The 26,370-nt window shown below is 38.9% G+C and overlaps 1 protein-coding gene across 1 annotated transcript in view; it reads right to left on the minus strand.

The window, feature by feature from the left end:
• Window positions 1–8,377: 8,377 nt before the first annotated feature.
• The window catches only part of MAML2 (mastermind like transcriptional coactivator 2), a 374,517-nt gene continuing 356,524 nt past the window's right edge, over window positions 8,378–26,370 (minus strand). Inside the window, exons 3-5 of the mRNA XM_039470741.2 lie at window positions 22,891–23,094; window positions 17,270–17,381; window positions 8,378–11,722 (exon numbers count right to left, since the gene is read on the minus strand). Coding sequence (XP_039326675.2) covers window positions 10,707–11,722; window positions 17,270–17,381; window positions 22,891–23,094 — 1,332 coding nt within the window. The 3' untranslated portion in view covers window positions 8,378–10,706. The remainder of the gene's footprint in view (window positions 11,723–17,269; window positions 17,382–22,890; window positions 23,095–26,370) is intronic.

Consider the following 26,370-nt stretch of genomic DNA (forward strand, 5'->3'; position numbering starts at 1 on the left):
CATTTTCTGATTTCAATTTCTGGTTTCATTAAAATGGAATGAAAACTTAAAGACACTTGCAAAGCAATTTGAGTGCAAAATCCTCATACTTAATGATCTATTGGTTGATCAATTGCAATGCTCCTTCCGTTTTTCACATACTTAATTTGACAGCATTTAAATATTGTTTATTGTGAAACATATTAAATACACAAAATATAAATAAAGTCTCTTCTGTGATGCTGCCTATGAAAGTGGCAGCCATCTCCTATACAGCATCATGGCCACACTCTGACCCCTCGTGAAGCCCAAGATTGGCATAAGGAAGACCAAGAGGTTCATCCAGGACAGACCACTATGTTAAAATTAAGTACAACTGGTGGAGACCCAGAGGTATTAACAACAGGGTATGTAGAAGATTCAAGGGCTAGAAGTTGATGCCCAACACTGGTTATGGGAGCAGCAAGAAGACAAAGCACGTGCTGCCCAGTGGCTTCTGGAAGTTATTGGTATCTAACATCAAGGAGCTGGATGTGCTGCAGATGTGCAAAAAAATCTTACTGGGCTGAGATTGCTCACAATGTTTTCTCAAAGAAGAACCACACAGCCTTCAAGGAAGGAGGAGCCTAGCTCATCATCAGAATCACCAATCCCAATGCCAAGCTGCACAGCAAAGAAAATGAGTAGACCGGTTGTGTGCCCGTTTTACTTGTGTTTAAAGAAAACCATAAAAACTGCCAAGAAGTATATGAATGAATTTAGGAATAAGAAGATAACAAACATTTGCATACACAACAACCAGGTTAAGAAACAGAACACTACCAACTACCAATACCTCAAAAGCTCTCTTTGTTCCCCAGAGACAACCATTAGGCTGGCTTTTATGAGGATCAGTCTCTTGCTTGTCTTTTGGGTTTTGCCATGCTGTATCATAAACCAAAAAGTATTCGAGACAGGTCTCAATCAATTTAGAGATTTATTTTGCCAAGGTTAAGGACTATGACCTGTGACACAGCCTCAAGAGGTCCTTCCTGACAATATATGCCCAACGTGCTTCAGTTGCAGCTTGGGATTGTATACGTTTTAGGGAGACCGAAGTTACAGGCAAAGACATAAATCAATGCATGGAAGGTATACCTTGGTTCAGCCAGGAAAAGTGGGGTATTTTGAAGCAGTGGGGGAGTTGGGTGGCAGAGGAACTTCCAAGTCATAGGGGGATTCAAAGGTTTCCTATTTAGCAATTGGTTGAAAGAGTTAAGCTCTGCCTGAAGAGTTGAAGTCAGCATAAATAAATATTGAGTTAAGATAAAAGAAGAGGTTGCGGAAGCCCAGGTTCTTTTCATGTAGATGAAGGCTTCAGGGAGAAGGCTTCCGAAAAAATGTCTCTTATTGGACCTTAAATGGTGTTATACTTTGCAGAAAAGACCTAGCAAGAGGAAGAGGTTCTCTATAGAATGCACATTTCCCCCACAAGAGACAGCTTTGCAGGGCTATTTCAATATGGGTCAAAGAAATATAAATTTGGGGGTTAAGTACTTTGATTTCCCTCCAGGCCTGCTATTTGTCATATGATGTTATACCAAAGTCAGGCTGGAATTCGGTATCTGACTGCTACAAAGAGTCTGTTTCATCATTCTCAAGATCTCTGTTTTAATGCTAATGCTGGTCAGTTGTGTCTAAACTTTAAAGGGAGGAGTGTATAATGACACAGGTCTGACTCCTTCTTCCCACCATGGCCTGACAAACTTGTTTGTCAGGTTTCTCTGGGATCCCCTTGGCCAAAAAGGGGTCCATTCTGTTGGTTGGGGAGTTTAGAATTTTATTTTTGGTTTGCAGTATGTATTATTAAGTAACATTTTGTTTAGTTTGGACCTTTAAAATAATTTTTTAAAATAGAATCAAGGTGTAGGGATTTTTGTGTATGACTTGCTTCTTTCATTCAACATGATGTTGATGTGTTGAGCTCATTCCCTTTCCTTGTAGCATTCCATTCCATTTTATGACAATACCTCAATTTACCTCTTCTACTGTTGATGGACGTTTAGATTTTGTTTTAGTTTAACTCCCCCCGAAGTAGATACTAAGACAAAGATTTGCATGTAGGGAGCTTATCTGGGAGGTGATACCTGGAAGCACTGTGAAGGAGTAAGAAAGTGAGACCTGGAAAGAAGAGCCAATAAAACAAGTATTTATAAGCAGATTACCATAATGAGAAAATGGGCTCATTCTCATTGGGAACTCTGAAAGATAGTGTGAAACACACATCAGACTTATCCACTAAAGGAGAAGGGGATATGGGTTATTTATCCACCATCCTAAATTGGCTGAAAGCAACTCTTGGGGCAGCAGCTCTCTTCTGCTTAAGGCTTGTCCCAAGTATTTTAAAGACGATGCCTTCAGCCAACCACCAAGAAATACATAGGAGGCAGTCATCTTGACAGCAGCCATCTAGGATAGGTTGAGGCAATATGGCTGGAGCCTTTTTAGGATCTGGTACTGCAACCCCCTGCACCCTTCAGATCTACTCAAGCCTCACACTATGTTCACTCTATGCTGTCATTGATTCTTCAAGTTTTAAGGTACAGGTACCTGAAAAAGAGAAGGAGAATAAAGGCTTAAATTTAGGTGGAGTAAGTACCAGTTCCCTACTGCTGTAGTTGTTCCTGAGGCTATCAGTTGATAGTCATCATCTCCCTCCTTTACCACCCATGGTAGACTTCTCTTGGTCAGCACATCTCTTGGATGTTTCCCTTGGTGGGTGAACCAGTCCTTTATCTTTGAGGGAACTGAGTTTCTGGTTACCTTGTCCTTTTCAAGACTAGGTAGTTGCAATTGCCCATGTGCTGTTATCATTAGGCACGGAATTACCAAAAGGTACTCTGGGAAATTCTGAGTTGGAAATAGTTGACGACTTTATACTATAGTATCTTCCTGTCAAAGAGCACGATAAGTATCTATTTGGTCTTGAAAAATGTTCTTTATCAGAATTTGATAATTTTATGCCTGTAAGATTCAAAACATATATATATATATATATATATATATATATATATATATATATATCTCCACACATGTCCTAGATTTTGATGTTACTGTCAATATGATTTTCAAGTTATGCTTTTTGATGGTTGGTGGCATATAAAAATTGCTTTTGTGTGTTGACTTAGTTTAAAAGAAGTTGAGAAATGTGGGAAGCCTTTTATTCAGGCTGCTAGATGGTTCCTGGCTGATTAAGTTGCCTCCAGTTGCCCCTTTTATCTAAAACCCTGACGTCCTCCTCTACTTAAGCTCTCGCCAAAGCATGACTGCTGTGGAACTCAGACTCTCCCAGAGATTAGAAAGCAAACTTGTGAGGATCCAAGATGGTTGAACATGAACAGCTCTGGAGTGCAGTTCCCAGCGAGAACAATGCAAAGGGTGAGTGATCACCACATTTCCAAACGAGTTTTTACTGCCCACAGACCAGGAGATTCCTGGGCTGAAAAGGACCATGAGTTTCCAGAACAGCTGTTTCAGCCAGCGCAGCAGGTCTCTGCACAAAAACTCATACAAATCTGGGCAGCCGATTCAACTGGTGCCTGGAATGCCCGGGAGAAAGAGCTGCCCATTCAACTGAAGAAAAGGGGGCTGAAACAGGGAGCCAGATGATCTGGCTGGGCAGGTCCCACGCCCAGCAATCTGAAATGCTTGGATTGAGACTTTTGCAGCAAGTGCAGCTGCACCCAGGATGGTCCAGCTCTGTTGAGGGAAGGGTGTCCGCCATTACCAAGGCAGTCCACCACTACCGAGGCAGTCCACCACTACCGAGGCAGTCCACAATTACCAAGGCAGACTGCCATTACTGAGGTAGTTCTAACTATACCTCTGTAAACAAAACTGCAGGGAAGTTCACATAGTAGCTGGGCAGAACCCAGGGTAGCTCAGCAACGCCTCTCCTGGCAGACTATAACTAGGTCTCCTCCTTCCTGGGCAGGGCATCTCTGAAAAAAGGCAGCAGCATGACAGAAACCTATAAATAAAGCCCCACCTTCCCAGGACAGAGCACCTTGGAAAAAAGGTGATTATGAGGTCCACTGCAGCAGACATAAATGTACCTGCCCAGCAGCTCTGAATGGAACAATGGAGCTCCCAACTCAGCACTTGAGCTCCAATAAGGGATAGATGGTCTCTTCGAGCAACTCCCTGATCCCTGAATATCCAAAGAGACATCTCCTAAAGGAGAGCTCTGGCTGATATCTGGCAGGTATCCTTCTGGGACAAAGATAACAGAAAAAGAAACTGGCAGCAACCATTACAGTTCTGAAGCCACTGCAGGTGATCCCCAGGCAAGCAGGGTCTGGAGTGGACCTCCAGCAGTCCTACAGCAGAAAGGTCTGGCTGTTAGAAGGAAAACTAAAAAACAGAAAGAAATTACTTCAACACCAACAAAAAGGACATCCATTCAGAGACCCCATCTGAAAGTGACCAACTGCAAAGACCACAGTTAGATAAATCCACAAAGATGGGAAGAAACCAGTGCAAAAAGGATGAAAACACAAAACACCAGAACACTTCTCCTCCTCCAATGGATCACAACTCCTCACCAGTGAGGGAATAAAGCTGGATGGAGAATGAGTCTGATTAACTGACAGAAACAGGCTTCTTTATATTGCCAAATAATACTCCATAATAAGAATGAATCAGATTTTATTTATCCATTCATTAGCTGATGGACATTGGATTGTCTCTACTTTTGGCCATTATGAACAATGCTGCTATGAACATTCATGTACAAGTTTTCACATGGACAACATATGTTCTCATTTCTCTTGGTCATATACTTCAGAACAGAATTGTTGGGTTATAGGATAATGCTACTTTTAACTTCTTTTTTTTTGAGACAAGGTTTGGTTCCATTGGCTAGGCTAGAGTGCAGTGGCACGATCTTGGCTCACTGCAACCTCTGCCTCCCAGGCTCAAGCCATCTTCCCACCTCAGCTTCCCTAGTAGCTGGGACTACAGGTATGCATCACTATGCAGGGCTAATTTTTGTATTTTTTGTAGAAAGAAATTCTACCATGTTGCCCAGGCTGGTCTCTAACTTGTGAGCTGAAGCAATCTGTCTACAATTCTAATTAAGCTCTCTGTGTACAATTGCCCAGTCACACTTCTTATAATCCATTTATTCAAATATAACCAACATTTTAAATTTATATCATTCCCACTCATATCTTTATACTATTACTTACTGTCATTTCCAACCACTGCTCTACTATGTATCCTCCCCTATAGAGGCTATATTTTTAAATACTGACACCTGGCCTCTCTTGAAGATCTGAAATATAATAAAACATAGTCGTAGCTAATGAGGTATAGTTGTAAGTCTCTGGCTTGAGTGATCTTTCCCAAATGAAGACCTAAAGACTTGCTATAGACATTTTTGCCCTTCATATTTTTTTCCTTTCCATTTTTCTAGCTTGGAACATATACAGGAGGCTGAGGTAACCATCTTGTCACCATTAGGTGACAAGAATGAGGAAGAAGGCTTTTATGTACCACCATGGCAGAGATGAAAGGTGAAAATAGCCTGGGCACCCAATAGCATTGGTAGACCCCTGTTCCTGGTCAGGACTGCCCACCCAAATCTCTTGTTCCACAAGACAAAAACTACATTCATCACATCTAAGATGCCATTGATTGTAAGACACATCATTATTCTATATACCACTAAGAAAATGCTGCCTAATATACAATAACATAATATTTCTCTTCACATAAATTGTAAATGATTACCTAATTTTACAAATAAGAAAATACGAAAAACATGTGTTCTTAGAGCCAATGAAATACTTTAAAAACACTTCACTGTTTATAACACCATCAGTTGGGGTTTCAAATACTTGCAGATAAATAGTTCCCTAATTGATACTGCTCTAAAATAAGTGGACAAGTTTAGATTAAGTTAATGCATTTAAAAACAGAGAAGAAGGAAAATCAGGCTTTGCTGAGAAAGCTTCAGGCCTGTTATATCAGACCTGGGCCAGTGTATTGACAAATGTATTCCTTTCCCTTTTTCTGTTCTGATCCGTAATGCACTCCTTCAGACTATGTTCCAGCTGAGTTCAGCAAATGAGACACATTTGCTGGAGAGTGCAAGAAGATAAGTGAGGGTGGAGATTGTATTCCTTCTCCTCTCTCTCTGTCATAAGTGATATTTTCATTAACAGCTGAAACTTCTCAATGCGTTGGCTCCTACCAGACAGGCCAGCCAGTGTTGCAGCATATGCTTAGTGATTGATCCTGGCTCCTTGTCTTTTTGCCCTGTCATCCTAGAAGCTGTCCTCTTGATCATTTCTGAACGGTTCTCATCATTCTCTATTCGGCATCTCTGCTGTCAATCACCTGTATAACCAATTCCTGGCAATAAAATCTCTCTGACACATGAAATATTTGAATTGGTTTTTGTTTCTCTAATTATAAATCAGTTGAGACTTTTTAAAGAGTACTGAATTCTCAATCCTAAGCCAACACTATTGTATACTAAGTTAGACAGATGGGAACGGTAGCAGGAAATATGACTGGGACCCAAGAGAAGTCTGATTCTTTAGGCCCCTTTCAAGCACCTAATATAATATATTCTCCGAGGAAAGAGACAATTATTCGCAATGTAAAATGCAACTGGCATGCATCCTGAGGACAGAAGAAAGTTTTTATGTCTCTTCTCCCGCTGTTAATTTAAAAGCTCAAGGCAATATAGTTTTTACTCTCAAGATGTTATCTATATATGTTAGTTTCTCTTCCAAGTAGAACTTATCATTACCATTATCCTGTTCTTTTTCCACACTGAATGGTTATTGTATTTATTGGAGGTGAATAAACATCTTTTGGGCTTAGGTTGCTGGTCCTTCTTTACTTGGCAAAAGAGTTTAGCTCATATAGGTGTGCTGGTCTAGGAGGTGAAGGCAGTAAACAGATGAGATTTAGATTGTCTCTCCAGGAAGAAGGTGAGTATGTTTGGATTATTAGTGAGATTTTGTAATTTGCGATATGGGGAATACAGTGTGTATGAAAATAGGGCAGTCAGAAAAAGGTAGTAAACATTTGTGAGGTTTTTTTTTTTTTTTACATCTATTTCTCTATTTATTTATTTTTTTTCCCTGACAATAACAACTTGATTTTCCTTTGAGAAATTACCCCTTTCTTACCCTCAGTGCATTCGGTTTCGGTGGTATTAACACTACCTGTGCCTACAGGGATAGGCATTTAATTCAGGCCTGGCCAATCAGAACACTGTACCTCCTTGGCCAAAGTGATTGTTGAGGGATGGGTACACACCCTAATTAAAGTCTGTGAGACACAGTTAGGTCTTTTGGAATGAAAACATTCACTCTGTTTATGCTGAACTTGGAGTTATGAGGATGTTAAATCTGGAGCTTGTCAATCACTTTGCCAATATAAGAGAAGGACATGCCCAAAGATGGAGCCAAGACACAGGTAAGCAAAGGTAAGAGACATAAAAAGAACTGACCCTTGAAGACATTGTTGAGCTGCTGTATACAGCCATGCCTAAACCCAGTATCTCCCAGAAGTTTTAGTTATGTTAAACAGTACATTCCTTTTTCTAAGCCTATGGGAGATATGTTTTCTTTACATTCTCCCTTCTCCCATCCTTCTATCCTCTTTTTGCTGAAAGAACTCCAAAAGAAGCTTCTGTGCCCACAGTGCCTGAGAATTAGGCTGTATTTCCCCAGTATTTAGTAGATGCTATGCATACAGAATTTTAATACAAACTTTTTAAGTTAACTAAAGAACACTGAGACAAGTCAATATTTCACTTGCTTAGAAACTTCCTAGAAACTAAATTTGCCTTTAAGTACCCATTATTATGAATAGTTCTCAGAACTTTATATAATGAAGCAACAATATTGTTAATAACTGAAAGTATGATTTCATACAGGATAACTACTTCTGCATTTTTAAAAACAGTTTTTAACACATGAAGTTATACACAATACAACAGACTTGTTTTATAAGTTGGAATCTTTACCATTATGGTACGGTTACAATAATGCAGGTAATATTAGTTCATTCACTTACAGAGGAGTTATTTATCTTCATAGGGCTTAACACAAAGCCAAGACTGAATTATTTGTTTAAATTGCTTTCTAGGCTTTGACTTAAAATAAAAAAGAAAAATTACTTCTAACTCCTTTCTATGTCAGGATGATAAACAATGCCAACAATTAAGTGGTCTGGTATTTCTATAAAGGGCAGATTGTATTCCAATAGCTCTTAAGTCGTAAATCCTAAGGTTTTAGCTAAATATACCTATCAAATTGTCATTATCTCTGCTTTCAGGAAAATTATGTCATCTTTGGTAATAGGCTGCCAACAAACAGAAACTACAGAGTACACCATGTTTTCCCAAAGAATCCTGTATTTTAATGAATAGCTGAATAAATAGACATTAATTATGAAATTCACATTAAGATAGAAGAAAATCCAAACATTCTGATTGCTTTATCTCTTAAATTTGATAACTACTACAAAACATACTTTTTATGTTAGGGTAAAAATAAGCCAACTCACAAGAGTGTAACTGGTTAGTGCTGGCAGATATATACAGTAACATGGAGAAGCCGTACAATAAAAGTGTTTATATGTACATCATTTTTTTTTCTTTTTGTATGGAGAAATGCTGTCTTATAAAATGGGAAAACACACAGTAGACTACATGCAACAAGGACCAATACAATGTGCACAGCAGAATAATAAAATAAGACACAATAACTATGGGTTTAAAAAAGAATTTGGGAGCAGGACAAAAAACAAGGATTGAAACCTGGAATGCTTTCTTATTGAGGTTTCAGAATATAAATTTGTCTAACAAGCCTCTTGATAGTTTTCAAAAGTTCCCACTCAACCACCTATGGTTTAAGTGTAGAGCTAAAAATAAACCATCATATTATACAAAACTTTGTATATTAGCATACAAAAGGTAGCAATTTACTTTTTGTATAAAATATAACCTTTTGATAGTATATTTATTTCACATATGTATAAATATAACCCAAAGAATATGTTTTAAGTATTTCTACCAAAATATTCTTTACAAAAGTTTACAAAACAAGTAATTTATTTATATTTACAACCTAGCACAGGTAAAATTCTGGGCCAGTGATGTTGGTATTGTGTAATAGATGGAGAGTGCTTCTGGACATTAAGATCGGGAGAGAGCTTTGCAGAATTTTCAAAGTGTGTTCTTTTTGTTTTGAACAGATATTCAAAGACTTGATTATTAAATAACTTCAGCTAAATTACATTTGATATTTGAATATGTGAGTGTATGACTGAAAGGGCTGAACATAACCTTTGCTCCTCTGTACTTAGGAAAATGATAATGATATTTTGCATTCATTCCAAATCAAAACACCTCTTCCTCATTTTACAGCTGATCTGTATGTGGGCACTGAGGTTAAATGACTCAACAGAAACTCTTTGATATAGTGCTCAGCCCTGAGAGAAAAAACCTGGATATGAAGAGTCTAGCATGTGGCAATGATTCATCACATCAGGGACAGAAGAATGAACAGACCACATTCCATTTCACTGCTCACCCAAAACTAAATAATTCGTCCAATGAAGGACAAATTGTTTTCTCTCTTGATTATGCTTTCCTTCAAATCCCGTGAAATAAATGTGTACACACCGGTACTTGCCACCCCTGTTCTTATCTCCAACCAAAACATGATACTTTGTAATTTCGGTTTTAGTCTCCAAACATCTTTTTCTTATAAACAAGCCTCAGTCATCAAAGTGAGTAGGGAGGATGAGGCTCAGTTTCACTCATCTTGGGAACAAACCAGCAGGCATCGATCATAATAAGCATCATCCCAGGTTATTTGTAGCAAAATAAGTCTCCTTTATAGCAATGTCCAGTGGGTTTTTTTAAAAAGTGAAATCCAATGCAGATAGGTGTGCACCAATATTTCTGTATGATTAGGATAAGTCTTTGTTATATCTCAAATTTCATTGGAATGGATTCAGAAATTTGTTGTAGAAGCCAAAATCAAATTGCAGAGCTCTATATTTTTGTTTAATCACTAGACACAGCATCCCACTGACTGAAGTATAGGATTGTGGGAAAATTGTAAAAGTAAGGAGCGAATCTGGGGAAGAAATTCTGTTATCCACTGGATATTTTCTAGGTTCTCTGCCTTTTTCTTAATTAGCACATTGTTTGGTTGCTCCAAACAAATCTATAACATTTCAATCTATCCTGCAAGCTTCAGGAAAATTAAATGAAAAGACACAGTGGAAAGGTTAAACCGTATCTATCTATTAGCGCAAATTAAGGAGTTGGTTGCTTGGAACTAGTACCTCCTCATGACATGGGTTTAAATAAACTACAAGTTCTATTACCTTTTTTTCAGGGAAAAAGAAACTTGGGAAGGCTATTTTACACAATTAATTACACATCAACATCACAGTTCTGTTTGGATAAATTGGATACTGTGTCCAGGAGTTTGGACAGGGAAAAGTGATCCCAAAGTTTTACTTTCAGGTGTAAGATTGGAAACAAGAATCTGGACCAAATTTTTCATCACTGCAGTTACTTTCTGCTTTCCGTTTTTACGCATGTTATCTTCATGTAGTCCACCTGAACATCAACAGTTCAGCCTCTACAAAGTTTAGTAAAATACTGCCTTTTAGTGCCTGGAGGTTGTAAATTGTTTCCCCTTTCTTCTTCAGGAATTGTTCCCCAAGATTTCATCAAGATTGATGTCTTTCATCCAGTCATCATTACCAGGCTCTGTCTTCAGTAAAGAATCAATGAAATCAGCATCACTGTTTAGGGCAGGGCCCATGTTATCAGTTTGTTGGCTGAGGAAGTCAAAAGCTAAGTCACTGCTATGGTCAGTTCCTTGAAAAGCCCTGGAACTTTGGTTGGATGAAGGAAAATTGCTGGGTGTCAAGGATGACGGCTGATTGATGACTGTCCTTGACTGATTCAATCCTGTTCCTGACTGATTCAAATTAGGCAAAATCTGTGTGCTTAGCTGATTGGGTCTGAGATTCAGACCCCTGAGTGCACCCATGGTTTGTCCATTTAGTGTTTGGCTCATTTGGTTCATGGGTCTCATTTGCACTGCTGGTGTTAACTGGTTAGGAGGAGCCACTGCCCTCTGGGAAAATTGCTGGCTACCTACTGCCTGTTGCAATGACTGATTTGGGGTATAGGCTGTAGCTGTACCTGTGGGGAAGCGGACTCCTGTAGATGTCAGGGCTTCTTGCTGTTTTGCTGTTGCTTCTTGAGAGGCCCAGTTTGGTGCAGTTGTGTTGGATGTGATCATTACATTTGATGTTCTCTGTGGTGGCATGCTTGCCATGCTATGGGTTAAATTTGGTCTCAATTGTTGTGAATTGCCAACAGATCCAGCTCCAAAAGTGGTTACATTGTTATTATTACTTGGCCCTAAGGTAGGTGGACGTGGCATCATAGGGTTGTTCTGATTTCCTATCAACTGCTTTGGGTTTCTCTGTTGGGTCAACTGATTCATTCCTGAAGTGACATTGTATGTGCTAGGTTGGTTACAAGGCAAATTTCCATACATCCCCATGTTCTGAACTGCTGTAGATAATGATGGCATTCTTGTCCCATGAGAAGTAGACAGGAGGCTGGAATTGGAAGTTAAAATGGTGTGTGTTGAAACTGGGTTTGCCAAAGCCTGGTTAGAGTTTAAGCTTATTGTGGATGAGCCACCTGAGAAAGAGAAGAGAATTGTATTAGTTTGTAACTGTATGTTATCTCCTCTGTAATTGCACTTTGCAATAACTCATCAATCTGAAACTGCTTTCAAGTATAAGACAAATTAGGCGAAATAATCATCAGATAAATTATGTAAAAGAAACAACACAGTTTTTGGGAGGAAGGAGCACCTGAAGTCACTCTTTGGTTCAAAAGTTTACACATTACAAAAGCAAGACTAAAATTGTTCTTATTTTTTCGGTTTTATTTTATTCCTCTTCTGAAGTCATGGAAGGGAGGTAATAGTCAATCTTCCATTTGGAATTAGCTTTACTATGTTCCAAGTCTGGAGACTACAATCTTGATTAGCCAGTGCTCATGAAATCCATGTTACTGTTTACCCCAAGTCCAAATAAGAAAGTGTAGATGCATGCCATACATGGGTCCTAGATTAATATTCCCAAACTATGGCCTTGAAAATCATGTCTCATTCTTTATCTCAATCATTCCCATTCAAGAAGCTGCCCCAGTCACTCCCCAGTGTTCAAAGGGTAAATCTCCATCTCTTTAAACATTTGGAATTCAATGCTCTAGACATTATCTTCATAAAGACAGTCTTCAGTTCCAGGAGGTGTAGTTACTATTGAATTGTTACTCAAGGCACTGTGAGCCACCTCTGCTCATTTTCCTCCCTCACTGAGCCCCATCTTTTCCTCAAGGATCAGGTTAAGACTGAAGCTCCTCCATTAAGCTTTCCTTTATCTTCCAGCCTCCTCTCTCCGGCAGTATTTGCCCTTTGAATCTTTCATTTAGCACTTAGTATTGGGCAATCCATGGAGCCTCAAAGTGCCTGCCAGTTAAACTGATGCCTGTCAGTAACTGACAGGATATTGATAGAGACAGGAAGCAGACAAGGGTCTTACCCCCGCCCCTGCAAAACCCCGCCTTCAAACCTAAAACAGCCTGAAAGCTGAAAAATTGGACTGCTTGTCCCAGATGAAGCCCTTTTCCGGCTGATTTTTTCTGAATAATGCCCACCTGTGCACTGGGAGGACAGGATGGAGCTTTGTGCCATTTGCAGCAGGGAGGAGCCTGGCCTCTCCTGTTCCTGTGTCGTGACTTGGGAATTCAATCTGTGAGGTGGGAAATCTGCTAGCAGGACTCTCTCTCGCTTTGCTGAGAGTTATTTTTCCTTTTCACCTGATAAATTCCATTTTTCTTCACCCTTCTATGGTCCACAAGCCTAATCTTTCCTGGCCATGTCATGGAGCCTGGTTTTAGCTGACCTAAGGAGAAAGTTCTGCAACAATATGGGACAATGTCTAAGCCACAGACTGTGGAATAAGGGCTTCACACGACAGATAGTGATTAATCAACACGTTGAAATCTTGACTTCTGGAGGTTAAAGTCATCATGAGGAAACAGTTTTGGAGGCAAATATGATCAGAGAGGCCCAGAGTCAGAGATTCTGAGAAATAACAGAGCTAAACACACCTAAGAATATCACAATGTCAGTGGAAGGGCAGAGCATGTCTGCAACTGTAAACTTAGGCTATTCCCTGCTGCTTAAGGAGCTTAAGGATACCTAGGTTGTATACATCCTGAAAGACTGAGGGCATAAGGAACACACTAACCTTGCTTGTTATTTACAAATATGTCCCCAACTAGACTACATACCCCTTGAAGGCAGGAGCAGTGTCTTGTATCTCCTTGTATCTGTGTAGTGTATTGTGTAATGGGCAGTGTTTGATGAAGAGAGATAAGAGCCAGGTAGGCGACACTTGAACAGTAACTGAGACCACACACAATGCCAATAAGATTAAGCAACATCATCTTTGTATCTGAAGGTTTCATGTCAAGGGAATTTATATTATGAAAATGCTGTGGGAGAAAATGTAGATGTTTTAATAGTTATCACCTGTAGTTGCCCTGTATTTTAATAATATGCCCTAAGAAGGTTTATAAGGAAAACAATATTTTTAAACAACCAGAAAAGAATTTCCACAAAGATCACAAAATAATAACAGTTAATATTTAAAACCTCCTAACAGGTGATGGAAACTGTCCCAGGTGCTTTTCATACACCATTTTTAATATAGAAATCTGGGAAAGGTAAGTATTATTAAAATTAAAAAATGAATTTAAAAAGTTTGTATTGTGTTTTGTTGCTTATTTCATTATCAAAAGACATGGGAAGTGCAATGCTCTAGAACAGTGATTCTGACCCACTGGAGTGTCAGCTGTTGGATGCTAAGGATTTCTCCGTTAGAAAAATGCCAGTAGTGACCGTGGAAGAGACTGCTAGGTGCCTACCCTAATATCCAGTCCCTATGTATTCCTAAGAAACAGAGCTTTAGTTTTAGAAACAGAGCAATGTGCTCAGCGGAAAGACCATACTTCTCCAACTCCCTCGTCGATGGGGTGGGTGGGGGGATCCAGATGAATACGTTCTGGCTAAGGGAATCAGATTTCTTTTCTTTCCTCTCCCTACCTGGAATACACATATGAAACTAGTGATGTGGTGGCTACCGGGCAGCCCTTAGGATAGAAGCCACATGCTAAAAGAGATGGAGTGGAAAGATAAAAGAAGCTTCAATTCCAGATAACACTATAGCCAGCCCTAGATTCCACCAAGCCAGCCCTAGACTACCATCCCTGGGATCCTTTTATATGAATGGGAAAAGAAAAACCTAAATATTCACCTTGAATTTTGTATAATATTTCAAAGGGCTCCCAGCTTTCCCAAAGCTCACTCAGGCCATGGCATAAAAAAACATGTTTCAAGTACAGTATGCGCTGCACGTTAATGTTTGGTCAATAAGGAGCTGCATGTATGACAGTGGTCCCATAAGATTATAATGGACCTGAAAAATTTCTATGGCTGTATTTTAGAAGACACTGGAAAATAATTATTAAATGCATTCACTCACCACTCACTGACACTCAGTGCGACTTTCAGTCCAGCAAGCTCCATTCATGGTAAGTGCCCTATACAGATGTACCATTTTTTATCCTTTTTACATCATACATAAAAGTTATAGTAAACGCTTTTTACTATGCTGTCAATAATTATTTTAGATTGTACTCCTTCTCCTTATGCAGAATGTTAACTGTAAAACAGCCTCAGGCAGGTCTTTCAGGAGATATTTCAGAAGAAGGCATTGTTACCATAGGAGGTGACAAGCTCCATGTATTATTATTCCTGAACACTTTCCAATGGGTCAAGATGTGGAGGTGGATGACAGGGACACTGATGATTCTGACCTTGTGCAGGCAGGCCTAGGCTAATGTGTGTATGTGTGTGTTTGTGTCTTAGTTTAAAAAAAAGCTTAAAAATGAAAAACAAAACCGTAAAATTTTTAAGTGAAATAAGCCAGGCACAGAACCACATGTTCTCATTCATAAGTGTAAGCTAAACAGGTTGATCTCACAGAAGTAGAAAGTAGAACTGTGGTTTCTAGAGGTGGGGAGGATGTGGGGAGAAAAAGCTAGAGAGAAGTTGGTTAATGGATACAAAATTACAGCTAGAGAGGAGGAATAAGTCCTGGTGTTCCATAGCATTGTAGGCCAACTATAATTAAGGATAATTTATACTGTTTTCGAATAGTGAGAAGAGGATTTTGAATGTTCCCAACACAAAGAAATGATAATGTTTAATATGCTGGTTATACTAACTGCCCTGATCTGATCATTACACACTGGTCCATGCATCGAAATATCCTATGGTACCCCATACATATGAACAATTATGTGTCAATTAAAAATAATTTAAAAATTATAGGAAAATAGTAAAAAGTTTCTAGAATAAGGATATGAAGAAAAAAATATTTTTGTACAGGTGTACAATGTGATTATGTTTTAAGCTGTGCTATCTCAAAAGTCCAAAGTTTAAAATATTTAAAAGTTGTAAAGCAAAGCAAAAAATACCTGACGCACAGTTAGTTTACTATTGAAGAAAGACATTTTAAAAAATAAGTTTAGTGCAGCCTAAGTATGCAGTGTTTACAAGGTCCACAGTAGCGTACGGTGATGTCCTAGACCTTTGCATTCATGTGCCATCCACTCACTGACACCCAATGCAACTTCCAGTCCTGCAAGTTCCACTCACGGTAAAGGCCCTATACAAATGTACCATTTTAAAAATCTTTTTAGTCATATTTTACAGTACCTTTCCTATGTTTAGATACACACATACCTACCATTGTGTTATAACTACCTACAGTAGTCATCACGGTAACATGCAGTACAGGTTTGCAGCCTAGGAGCAATCGGCCATACCATATAGCCTACGTGTGCAGTGGGCCAGACCACCTACGTTTGTGTAAGTACTCTCTATGATGTTTGCACAACAAAACGCAATTCTCAGAACATATCCCCATCATTAAGCAACATATGACTGAAAACCACATCTTAGCTTTCAACCTCTTTGAGGACAATAGAGAATCCTGTTTTTGCCCTGAGACAAAGTAATCTTTGAACGTCGAATACATACATCCCATTACTAATTTTATCTGGTGTTTTTACAGACAATGTCTCAATATGTTGCCGAGGCTGGCCTCAAACTCCTGGACTCGAGCAATCCTCCCACCTCAGCCTCCAGAATAGCTGGGACTACTGGCATGTGCTACTGAGCCCAGCTCTATTCTCAACTTTAGTTGAAAAAGGCAACCTGTTGTATGTATTTGAGGGAGTTTAAATAAGTCAGGACAACATATTTAAAAGTACACTTAACAGTACCAGGAAATATTAATAAAATAGGAGTGTTCATAGCCTTTCTTTCTTTAGAGAATCTTCTTTACAGCTTCCTGCAGAGATGAAGGTAACAGATAGAGAGAACTTAGGAAACCCTAGAGGATAAGCTTAACTTACACAGGGAAGTGCAGAGAGTTTTGGGCAGAAGTGAATTGAATAGACGCTGAATAGAAGGCAGAACAATATAGGCTGGGTTTGGGAAAGGTTCTTTTGGAGTTTAATGAGTGGGAGGAGAGAGAATTTGGGGGACTTTTGTACTTACCATTTATTTTTTACTGAGAGAACTATTAAGAAGATTTGCTTTGTGATTTAAATCGGGTTCACCTTCATTGTTTTTGACAGACTTGGTGAAAACTTAATTGGCTTTTCAAGTATTCCTTGGTGGCAGGTCCATTTGTCTTTGAAGGGGAAGCCTTGGAGATGGGCTCAATGGTGGATTAAAAAGACTAGGATTTGTGAAAGTGACACAAGTGCCCATCTAAGAGGGAGAAGTGTCTGCTTACCTTCTACTCCCTGGGTTAAGATATCTTTGGGAGGAGAGTGATTGAACCTAACAGAAAAATATTTAGCTCTTTTGAATTCTCAGAGGTAATCCAGAGAGTGGTGAAATATGTGAGGCTAAGCAAGAACTGATGAAAGGACTAAAAAGTATTAAAGAGTAGTCTTCGTATGAAAACCAAATGGGAGTTAGAGATTCTAAGAAAAATATTACAATCAAATGTGAGTTAAACAGAAAAGGAATTGTTGAAAATTGAAGTTGTTTTTTTCCTTTCACAGCTATAATTTTTATAACTTTTTAAGATCACTTACCAGAATACTGAGCAGTTGGTTGCATATTGCCCACATTTCTTCTTTGGTCTTTATAATCTGGAGGTGGCCTTGACAAATGTCGGTTTATCTGATCTTGTGGAGCCATTTTCTCCTTGAGAAATGATATGAGAACAAATGAAAACATATTAAATTGTATCATTCCCTTTTCACTTGTGAAAATACATGTAAAATTTTGTAAAATTTCAGAAAAGAACAATTTTGCAATCATGGGTTACAAATCATGACCTTATTTCATAGTCTTAATTCGGAGACAAATCTTTTCAATTTCAATAAACTTCCTGTATGGAAGTATCATTTCTACTTCTCCATAACACTCAACATGTGTTTTGATTTTAGTAACTACTCTTATTTTCTTTATTTTGCGATTTGATTTCAATGAGAACTAAATTTCTGTGATTTTCAAGATTCTAATTTCTAATTTTATGTTGTAGCACACCTGATATACTTTGGTAGGTACCTATATATATATAGTTCTGGTCCCACAGAGTGGGGAAAGCATAGGAGTAGGGTTTTCAGATAAAATGCGGAACACTTGGGCATTCTGTATTCTTATCTGTTAAATCTGATAATACTAAGTAGGAGGAGATATCAGGAGATAACCAACAGATAATGATATGGGCACTATATCAATGTTATCTTTTTTTTTTTAACCTCCTCATAAACAATTCTTAAAAATAGGTATGGTTATTTCCAGCTAAAAAATAAGGAAATGAAAGCCTTGTTAGGCTAAGTAACTTGCTCAAGATCACACAGTGGTAGAATGGATACCAAATCCTGAGTCCCAAACTCAGCTCTTTCCTGACACACAGTATGAGGGCCCCTTGCTACTCTGTTTCTCAGCTCCCCATTCTCAAAGCACAGGCTCCCTAGCCTCCCTTCATTTCTTCCTTCCTGAATCAGGCTTTTGATCTTTAGAACAGGCGAGTTTGGAAGCTAAGAGGTAAAAATAGAGACATTCTTTTAATATGTCAATATCCTCAGCCAGAGACCACCAGGAACACAACTGTTGGGTTTATTAGTTGTTGCAGCAAGGAAGAACAAACAACATGAGGGGTCACAGGGTATCTCAGCAGGAGAATGTTAGAAAGACTCTGTCCTAAGATTTGGACTTTGAGTGACTTAGGGAGGGTCTAAGGAAATGGGGCTTTGTTCTAGATTGGAAGATATCAGAAAGTAAAGTCAGTTCTAATTGAATAAAGAAGTAGCTATCACTCATTTAACAAGAGACAGGGGTGTTTGGCATTTTGGAGGTTGCACAGAGACCTTGTTTGTGTCTGTTTTTAGACAAAATTATGAAGTCTTATTTTGTCTCATTTTATCATGGTCTCAGAGTAACCCTGTCTGAGGTTGACAATCTGTAGGATTGTTTATACCCAGCAGAGAACAAAATGGCTTGGCTGTGAGTGTCATATCAGCTTTGGGAATTAAGGGCTGCTTTTTTCTTCTTTGGTATGGATCAGGGAGTTTTTTAGAATTACTTCACTGCAATTTTGTATGCACACCAAAGCAACCTAAATTTTCAAGATAAAAATAATCAGCATAGGTAGATAGAGAACACTGGAATTACAGAAAGGTCAACAAATAAAAAACTTCATAATAGATAGATGGGTAAATTAGCTGGAAGACAAATGTGCACTGCCTAACTTAGAACTGACTTAAACCATGTGTTTTTCGGTTTCCCATCAAATTCCAGACCTTCTTAGTAGAATAAGTCTACTATAAAGGAGGGGGAAAAGCCTTAAAACAACAACAAACCAAATTTAAATTGTTGTTGCTAAGAAAAAAGCTTGAAAGACACAGTTTTTTGCACATAAGTAATTCATATAAAACACAATTTTGATGAGCTAAGTGTAAATGAATCAGAAACATATGGATTACATTTATTTTAAACATGGGTTTATAAATTAAGGGAAAAAATGGTTGGTGAAATGCTTTTTGGTTTTGCCCAATCTCTAAATGTTTAAGAAACAGCTTGAGATGTTCCATGAACCCAAATGTGGTGATGTTCAACCAGCCTTGTTGTAAACTGTTATATAGGATGACAGTTTTGATTTTTATACCAAGCATCGGACTTTCTGAAATTCCCTTTTTCCAAAAGCATCTGCTATTGTTTCTTATGTAATTAGGTGTTTCTACTGTTTAAACTGAAGAAGACAGGGTGTGTGTGTGTGTGTGTGCGTGCGTGCGTGCGTGTGTGTGTGTATGAATGTGTGTGTGGGTGAGACAGAGAGAGAGAGAGAAAGAAAGAGAGAGAGATAAAGAGAGAGAAGAAGGTCCTTGACCTCCCATCATAGACTATATTGCAAAATAATTATTGACTTTTTTTTTTTTTAGATGGAGTCTCGCTTTGTCACCCAGGCTGGAGTCCAATGGCATTATCTCGGCTCACAGCAACCTCCATTTCCTGGGTTCAAGTGATTTTCCCACCTCAGCCTCTCGAGTAGCTGGGATTACAGGTGGCTGCCATCATGCCCAGCTAATTTTTGTATTCTTTTAGTAGAGACGGGATTTCACCATGTTGGTCAGGCTTGTCTACACCAGAGGGCTAAATTGCTGTTCAAAGGGTTTTCATATGTGTGTGTGTGTATATATATACATACATACATACATATATATATATATATATATGTGTGTGTGTGTGTGTGTGTATATATATATATATATACACACACATATATATATATATTGTGTGTGTGTGTGTGTGTGTGTATCTCCAGAAATTTAGGTTTCTTAAACTACTTGTTCACAAATGAATTAGAGTAATAACCTTGCATATGGACATAACATAGAACTTCCATGTTGCCCCTTTGTGTTGAAGAGCAGCAAAGACTAGACAGCAATACTGAATAGAGATGGCTACATTTTGCAAAAGAATGACATTCTCATTCTGTGCCAGTAGAAACATATAGGCCATTCCTGAGATTACTTTTCTACAATATGAAATTTAATTTATGAACTAATATCTAATGATAAGCCAACCTCTTGGACCTGAAAACCCATTATAGAAATCATTTGTTATCATACGTATCTGTTCTGTTTCAGTTTCTCCATCTGTAAAAATGTGAGATGTGGATGATTATAGGATCGCCCTCATATTCCTATTAATTCTGTGAAAATCCAACTTGGTGCCTGGAACACAGTAGGTGCACAATGCGTGTTGGCAATTATGATGTCCATTGTAAGAAATACTATTCACGTCTCTTCTTTGTGCCTCATTGGTAGGAGAATAAAAGAGAATAAGGATAACAAACTGTCATGAGAAAAAGTCTCAGTTTAGGTGCCTATGTGGCCTTGCCAACTGACTGCAAAGGACCACAAAGCATATGCTAATGTACAGTGGTATCAAAGACCACTTCTTCCTGGATATGCTAAAAAGCACAGACACCCTCAACGGTGTCCAAACAAAGAGAAAAGTAGATGGTTTTTAAAAATCACAAAAACAGCAGACTCATTCATCTCACACAGTTTAATGCCACTGCCCTTTGCACCTGTCCTAGTGGTGACTCAACTGGGGCCCAGTGGGAGTTAGGCCAGTGCCAGGCCAGAACCCTTATAGAATGTGTATGCTACCACTTCCTTGCCTTTTAACAAGAGCTGAAAATCAACCTGTGTGTGTTATAATTCATGAAACTAGTAGTATTGATGGTAGTGATGAAAGTGTACCCAGTAAGTCAACCTTAGATTATACATGTTTCTCTCTATTGCCCTTGTTTCTAAGTTCTTTAGTTTATAAGGATAAAAAATGGGAGGGGAAGGGAACAGCGGGGAGGACTGGAGTTTTCAAAACTATGATTTCTAGAAGAAACCAGTTGTGTTGCTTTGTAATCCAGTCTGTGACTCCCTTAAACTGTATGGCAGTACTCAAGGTCATCTGTAATCTTATTTCTCACTATTCCTTAGTCCAGGTCAAATAAATTTATTTCTCATTATTTCTTTGCACATGTCCTGAATATGAAACTTATTCCACTTTTAATTCTTTAAAAAAATGTGATTGTTATACTGTGTTTACTTTTTATCAGGGATTAAATATTTCATAATGCAATCTCAAACTAACCAACAAACTCATACCTAGGCTGCACCTTTTGGTGACTGGTCCACCCTCCACCTATAATAGTGGACCCCACCTACTCTGTCTACCAGAATCCTACAGTCCTTCAAAATCAATGTCAAATTCTACCTCTTTGAGAGACTATCCTCAATCTTTTCAGGCTGGATTTAGTCTTTATCTCTATTACATTTTCTCTTACTATTTTTATACTTTGACTACAATGCAAATCTGAATCTAGTGCTTCCCCTGTGTTAAATCCTTAAAATCTCTTCCATTGCTTTTCAATGGAAATTCTGGGCTTTCAAGCCCTACCCTCCTGGCTCTTACCTCTGGCATCTTTACCCCTCACTTCCCCATATTTGTGCACACTCAATACCTTGGCAGACGTAATACGTAGTATTCTTTATTGTCTCTAGGTCTTTGAATATGCTGGTTCTTCTGGCTAAAATAACCTTCCTACTTTCCTCTCATCTTTTACTCCACTCTCACATATTTGGTAGATAGAATGTTCTTTCTGAAATCATTTCTAGTAGTTCCTAGAGTATAGCATTTAATCACATGCATTCCAATTGGACAATTTATTTGACACACCCTCAATGGGCTCAAGGCTTCTTTAGGGTGAGGAGAGGATTTGCCTTGTTTATGGCTCTACCCTCATTGCAAATTAATATTTACTGATACTTATAACACGTGTTGTGCCCTGCATTTCTGACTTCCACTACAAAGCTCCTTGAATATAAGATTATTTGATTTTGTTTTTCTCTTTTCTGTGTACCTTAGTTCTACTCACCTGGAGATGGTTACTTCTTATTTCATTTGGCCAAATAGTTTGAAGGGAGACAATAAAATTAGGGCTAAGCAGATAAATACTGAAGCAGGGTTAATGCATGGGTAGTGTGTGAGCAGCACAATCTTACCTTTCTTAAAAAGTCAAATACTGCATTAGGTTGGTGCAAAAGTGATGGCTTTTTTTTTTTTTTTTTTTTTTTGCCACTACTAGTGGCCAAAACCGCAATCATTTTTGCACCAACCTAATAAATACAGGGCAAATGGGAAATGTATTTTATATTTTCTTTTTAAAAAATTCCCCATTGTGAGTTGCTTTATTTTGGAAACCAAATCTTTGTTTTGAGGCGCCATGTTGACTTTTAAAATTGTTTTTAAAACTCTTATCTCTAAAATCAGTTTGTATTTGAGTTGATTTAAGTTCAGTTTACTACTTCTGCCCCTTAAGCCTGGGGGACAACAGTGGTTTATTCTGCCTGATTCAAATGCCCATGTTGGTTGTTCTAGACATTCCTGGGCTGGGCTGGGCAGGGCTGGTTGGCAGAGGTGCCATGCATTCCAAGGGTCTAGCAGCTGTCAAATCAAGTTTTGTTTTGTTTTTTTCTTCTTCCTGCAGTATATTAAATATATGGAATTATCCCTCTCTTACAGTCAGGATGCCTTTGTTGCTGCCATATGTCAGGTACAGTAAATATAGATAGAAAAGAATAAACTCTCTCTGTTGGGTCAACAGGTTGGTTCAGCAGAAATTAAGAGAAAATTTTACCGCATCAGCCAGCATCTGCTGCTGTAGAAGAAGTTGCTGTTTCTGCTCCATGATCTGCCTCTGCAGAGTCTGCTTCTTTCCCAACAATTGCTGATTCAACAGTGATTGCTGGGAGTTCATGTAACCACTTCCAGTGTTTGGATTTGAGCAGGGGTTGGGACTTGGACTGGGGCCTGTATTCTGGCCTACCACAGAGTGTTGATCCTAAAGAAGAGAAAGGGGAGAAGGAAAAGCTACTGTGAATTAAAAAAAGAAAAATGTAGCACAAAGATTATATACTCAGATTCCAAACATTTTTCATCTTATTAAAGATCAAACATGGTTAATGGTTTAGAGATCAGAGAATTGCCTTTTAAATGTAGAAGAAATAATTGCATATCACAGCAACCAAAGCAGCTGGGTTAATGACATTAGGGCATTGGAAAAGCTCCCATTGGACTCTGATGGTGGAACTTCCACATTCCAGAAGGTGTTTATGAAACCTCAAAGAAAACTACCATAAAAACATATGGCAAACCTCTCCATTTCTCAGGAATAAACACCATAGTGTAACAAATCCTTCCTTTTCCCAAAGTTAGCATGTATCATTGCTGATCCTGCAATGAAAATCGTATTTCAATTCACGTGTTTAAAAGTTGAAACCATTTTGAACAGAAGGCATTTTGCCTTGCCCAGTTTCCTGTAACTGAAAGGCAGGAAGGCCTGTGAGTTTCTGTTTTATAAACTCAAAATTGGAAAGGACTTCACTTCTCAGGGATTTGTTAATTTTGTTTCCCGGTCAACACTTCAGGTATCTTGGTACAAGAATCTCAGTAAAAGAAAACCTAACACGCTGACAATGAGAAAATATTGATTAAAAACTAAATTGTGTATCAAATAACATTGGGTCCTAGTGAATTGCCTTTCTAATGTGAGGTCTCTACCAGTTTTTTGACATTGACAAATCAGGACTCTTCAAGACGGTAAGCTAAACCCAGTCAAATGTTCTCATTAATTCCCAATGATGTATTTAGGATTGAGCTCTACACTAGGACACTAGTGGGGTTATAAGAAGATTAGTAAATATGGTTATCACTCTAGAGAATTTATCACCCAAGTGATGGAGAAATGCTTACACATGTAAATACAAGAAGATATAAAATCAAGTTTTAGATTATATGACATGAACAGTAAGTCAAAAATCGTTATACTTTGATCAGAATGATCTGGGAATCAGCTTATAAGTCAGATGCCCTGGACTTGTCCCAGGGATTTTGAGGCTATAGATAAGAGTACCTCCTTAGGTCATCCTTATACTCATTGGTACAGGGAATATGCTCTGGGAAACACTGATTATATGGGAACAAAAGAAATCCAATTCTTTCCTCGTTTTTTCTTTATTATTTTTTTTAAGAGACAGAGTTTCACTCTGTCACCCAAGCTGCAGTGCAGTGGCACAATTATGGCTCACTGCAGGCTTCAAACTCCCAGACTCAAGCAAACATTCTACCTTAGCCTCTCAAGTAGCTGGGACCACAGGTGTGTGCCACCTCACCTGACTAATTTCAAATTTTTTTCTAGAGATGGGGTCTTACTATATTGCCCAGGCTGGTCTCAAACTCTAGGGCTCAAGTGATCCTAGATCCTTGACCTCCCACAGTGCTGGGATTACAGGCATGAGCCACTGCACCTGGCAAAAAAATCCGTCATTCACCAACTAAACTGTGTGAGGTTACAAGACATAAAACATAAAGCAGGGAGTTGGGTGCGGTGGCTGATGCCTGTAATCCCAGCACTTTGGGAGGCTGAGGTGGGCAGATCACCTGAGGTCAAGAGTTCGAGACCAGCCTGGCCAACATGGTCACACCCTGTCTCTACTAAAAATGCAAAAATCAGCCAGGTGTGGTGGCACGCATCTGTAATCCCAGTTACTCGGGAAGCTGGGGCATGAGAATCGCTTGAACCCAAGAGGCAGAGGTAGCAGTAAGCTGAGATTGTGCCACTGCATTTCAGCCTGGGTGACAGAGCAAGATTCTGTCTCAATAAATAAAAAAATAAATAAAAAAATTAAGCAACTCCCATGATACCACATGAGTAGTGGTGGCAGATATACCATTTGTGGAAATTCTCTTCTCTTTTATTTCCTTCTTTTTCTTTAACTATGTGCTGAGCTGAAATAAATAAATAAATAAGCCACAAGCCGAAAGCCATGGCCTGGCTTTAGTAATCCCTGGGGCTACAGAGCTCACCAGCTGCCTCAAACACAAAGGGTTACAAAATCATCCTAAGTGCGGCCATCCACTGAGGCTTGTTATCAGCCAGTCACTGTGTTCAGTGCTTTATCTCATTCACTTATCCCAACAAAACAATAAGAGCTTGTATTATCGTCCCAATAATTTATCCCTATCCCAATTTTGCAGATGAGAAACTTGAGCTTAGAGAGATCACGTAGCTGTAAGTGGCCGCGGAGGATTTGAAGCCAGGTCTGTCTGACCCCACAACTCTAATTCTCAATCACTATACTTCACTGCATGCCATCTGAGACAGGAAGTATTGAGAAGAAAGATTTTTGTACTCTAAACCTGGGCCAACCCATCAGTTCATGTAGCCCTCTTCCCAGGGTTGAGCACCCTCAGTCTGGGAAGTGGAAGGAAGTGTGTTGGAGAGGACAGGGGAGTGAGGATGGGGTGAGGAGATCCTGTTTACTAGTTAGTAAAAAATGATTACAGCCATTTCTGAAGTTCATCGTTTGTGCAGCTTAAGGAAGCCATCCTCTAATATATTTACACCCCTGTGACCAGTCAGTTCTTTCAACCTTAAATCCATCATGACTTTTGGATGAGATTTCACCCCATGTGTTCTATAAGCCACTAGGAATGTGGGCTTGGAGACAAGCACTTGAGAGCCATTGACAGAATGGTAGGAGATGAAGATCTGTGAGCTGAGTGTTGTGGAGGGCAAAAGGAGGAGGAAATGCATGGAGGATTGGGGGTTGAGCCTTTGGGTGCACCATGACTAAGGACAGGGAAGCAGAGCCTGTGACCGGGAGAAAGAGGCAGGATCAGGGAAGTGTAAAGACAGCTGGAAGTGGTGGTGGAAGACATCAAGGTGGGAAAGAGTGTACTGGAGACAGTATTTGCTTTCTACTCTCCACTTGAACCAGAATAGAAAGAGTCTGCTCTTCTCTTTGATATAATTTAGTTTTATGCAAGACTTTCAAAAGAAGATTTCATGTTTGTTTGTTTGTTTGTTTAAGTAGCTGACAAGCACAGGTGGAAAAATTGCAAACACTTTTCTTTTCATCTTCTTTGCATTGCCATGCAATGGACAAGACCGTAAGCTCTGGAGATAGGTCCTCCTTGGTTCATACCCCAGTTCTGACACTTAGTTGTGTGATGTGGCAGCAGTTCATTCCCCTCTCTAAGCCTCAGTTTTCTTATCTGTAAAAGGGAAATAATAACAGTATGGGTCCTCACAAGAATAATAACACAAGGTCCTCAC

Source organism: Saimiri boliviensis, chromosome 6 (assembly GCF_048565385.1).
Source record: "Saimiri boliviensis isolate mSaiBol1 chromosome 6, mSaiBol1.pri, whole genome shotgun sequence".
In the NCBI taxonomy this organism is placed as follows: Eukaryota; Metazoa; Chordata; class Mammalia; order Primates; family Cebidae; genus Saimiri; species Saimiri boliviensis.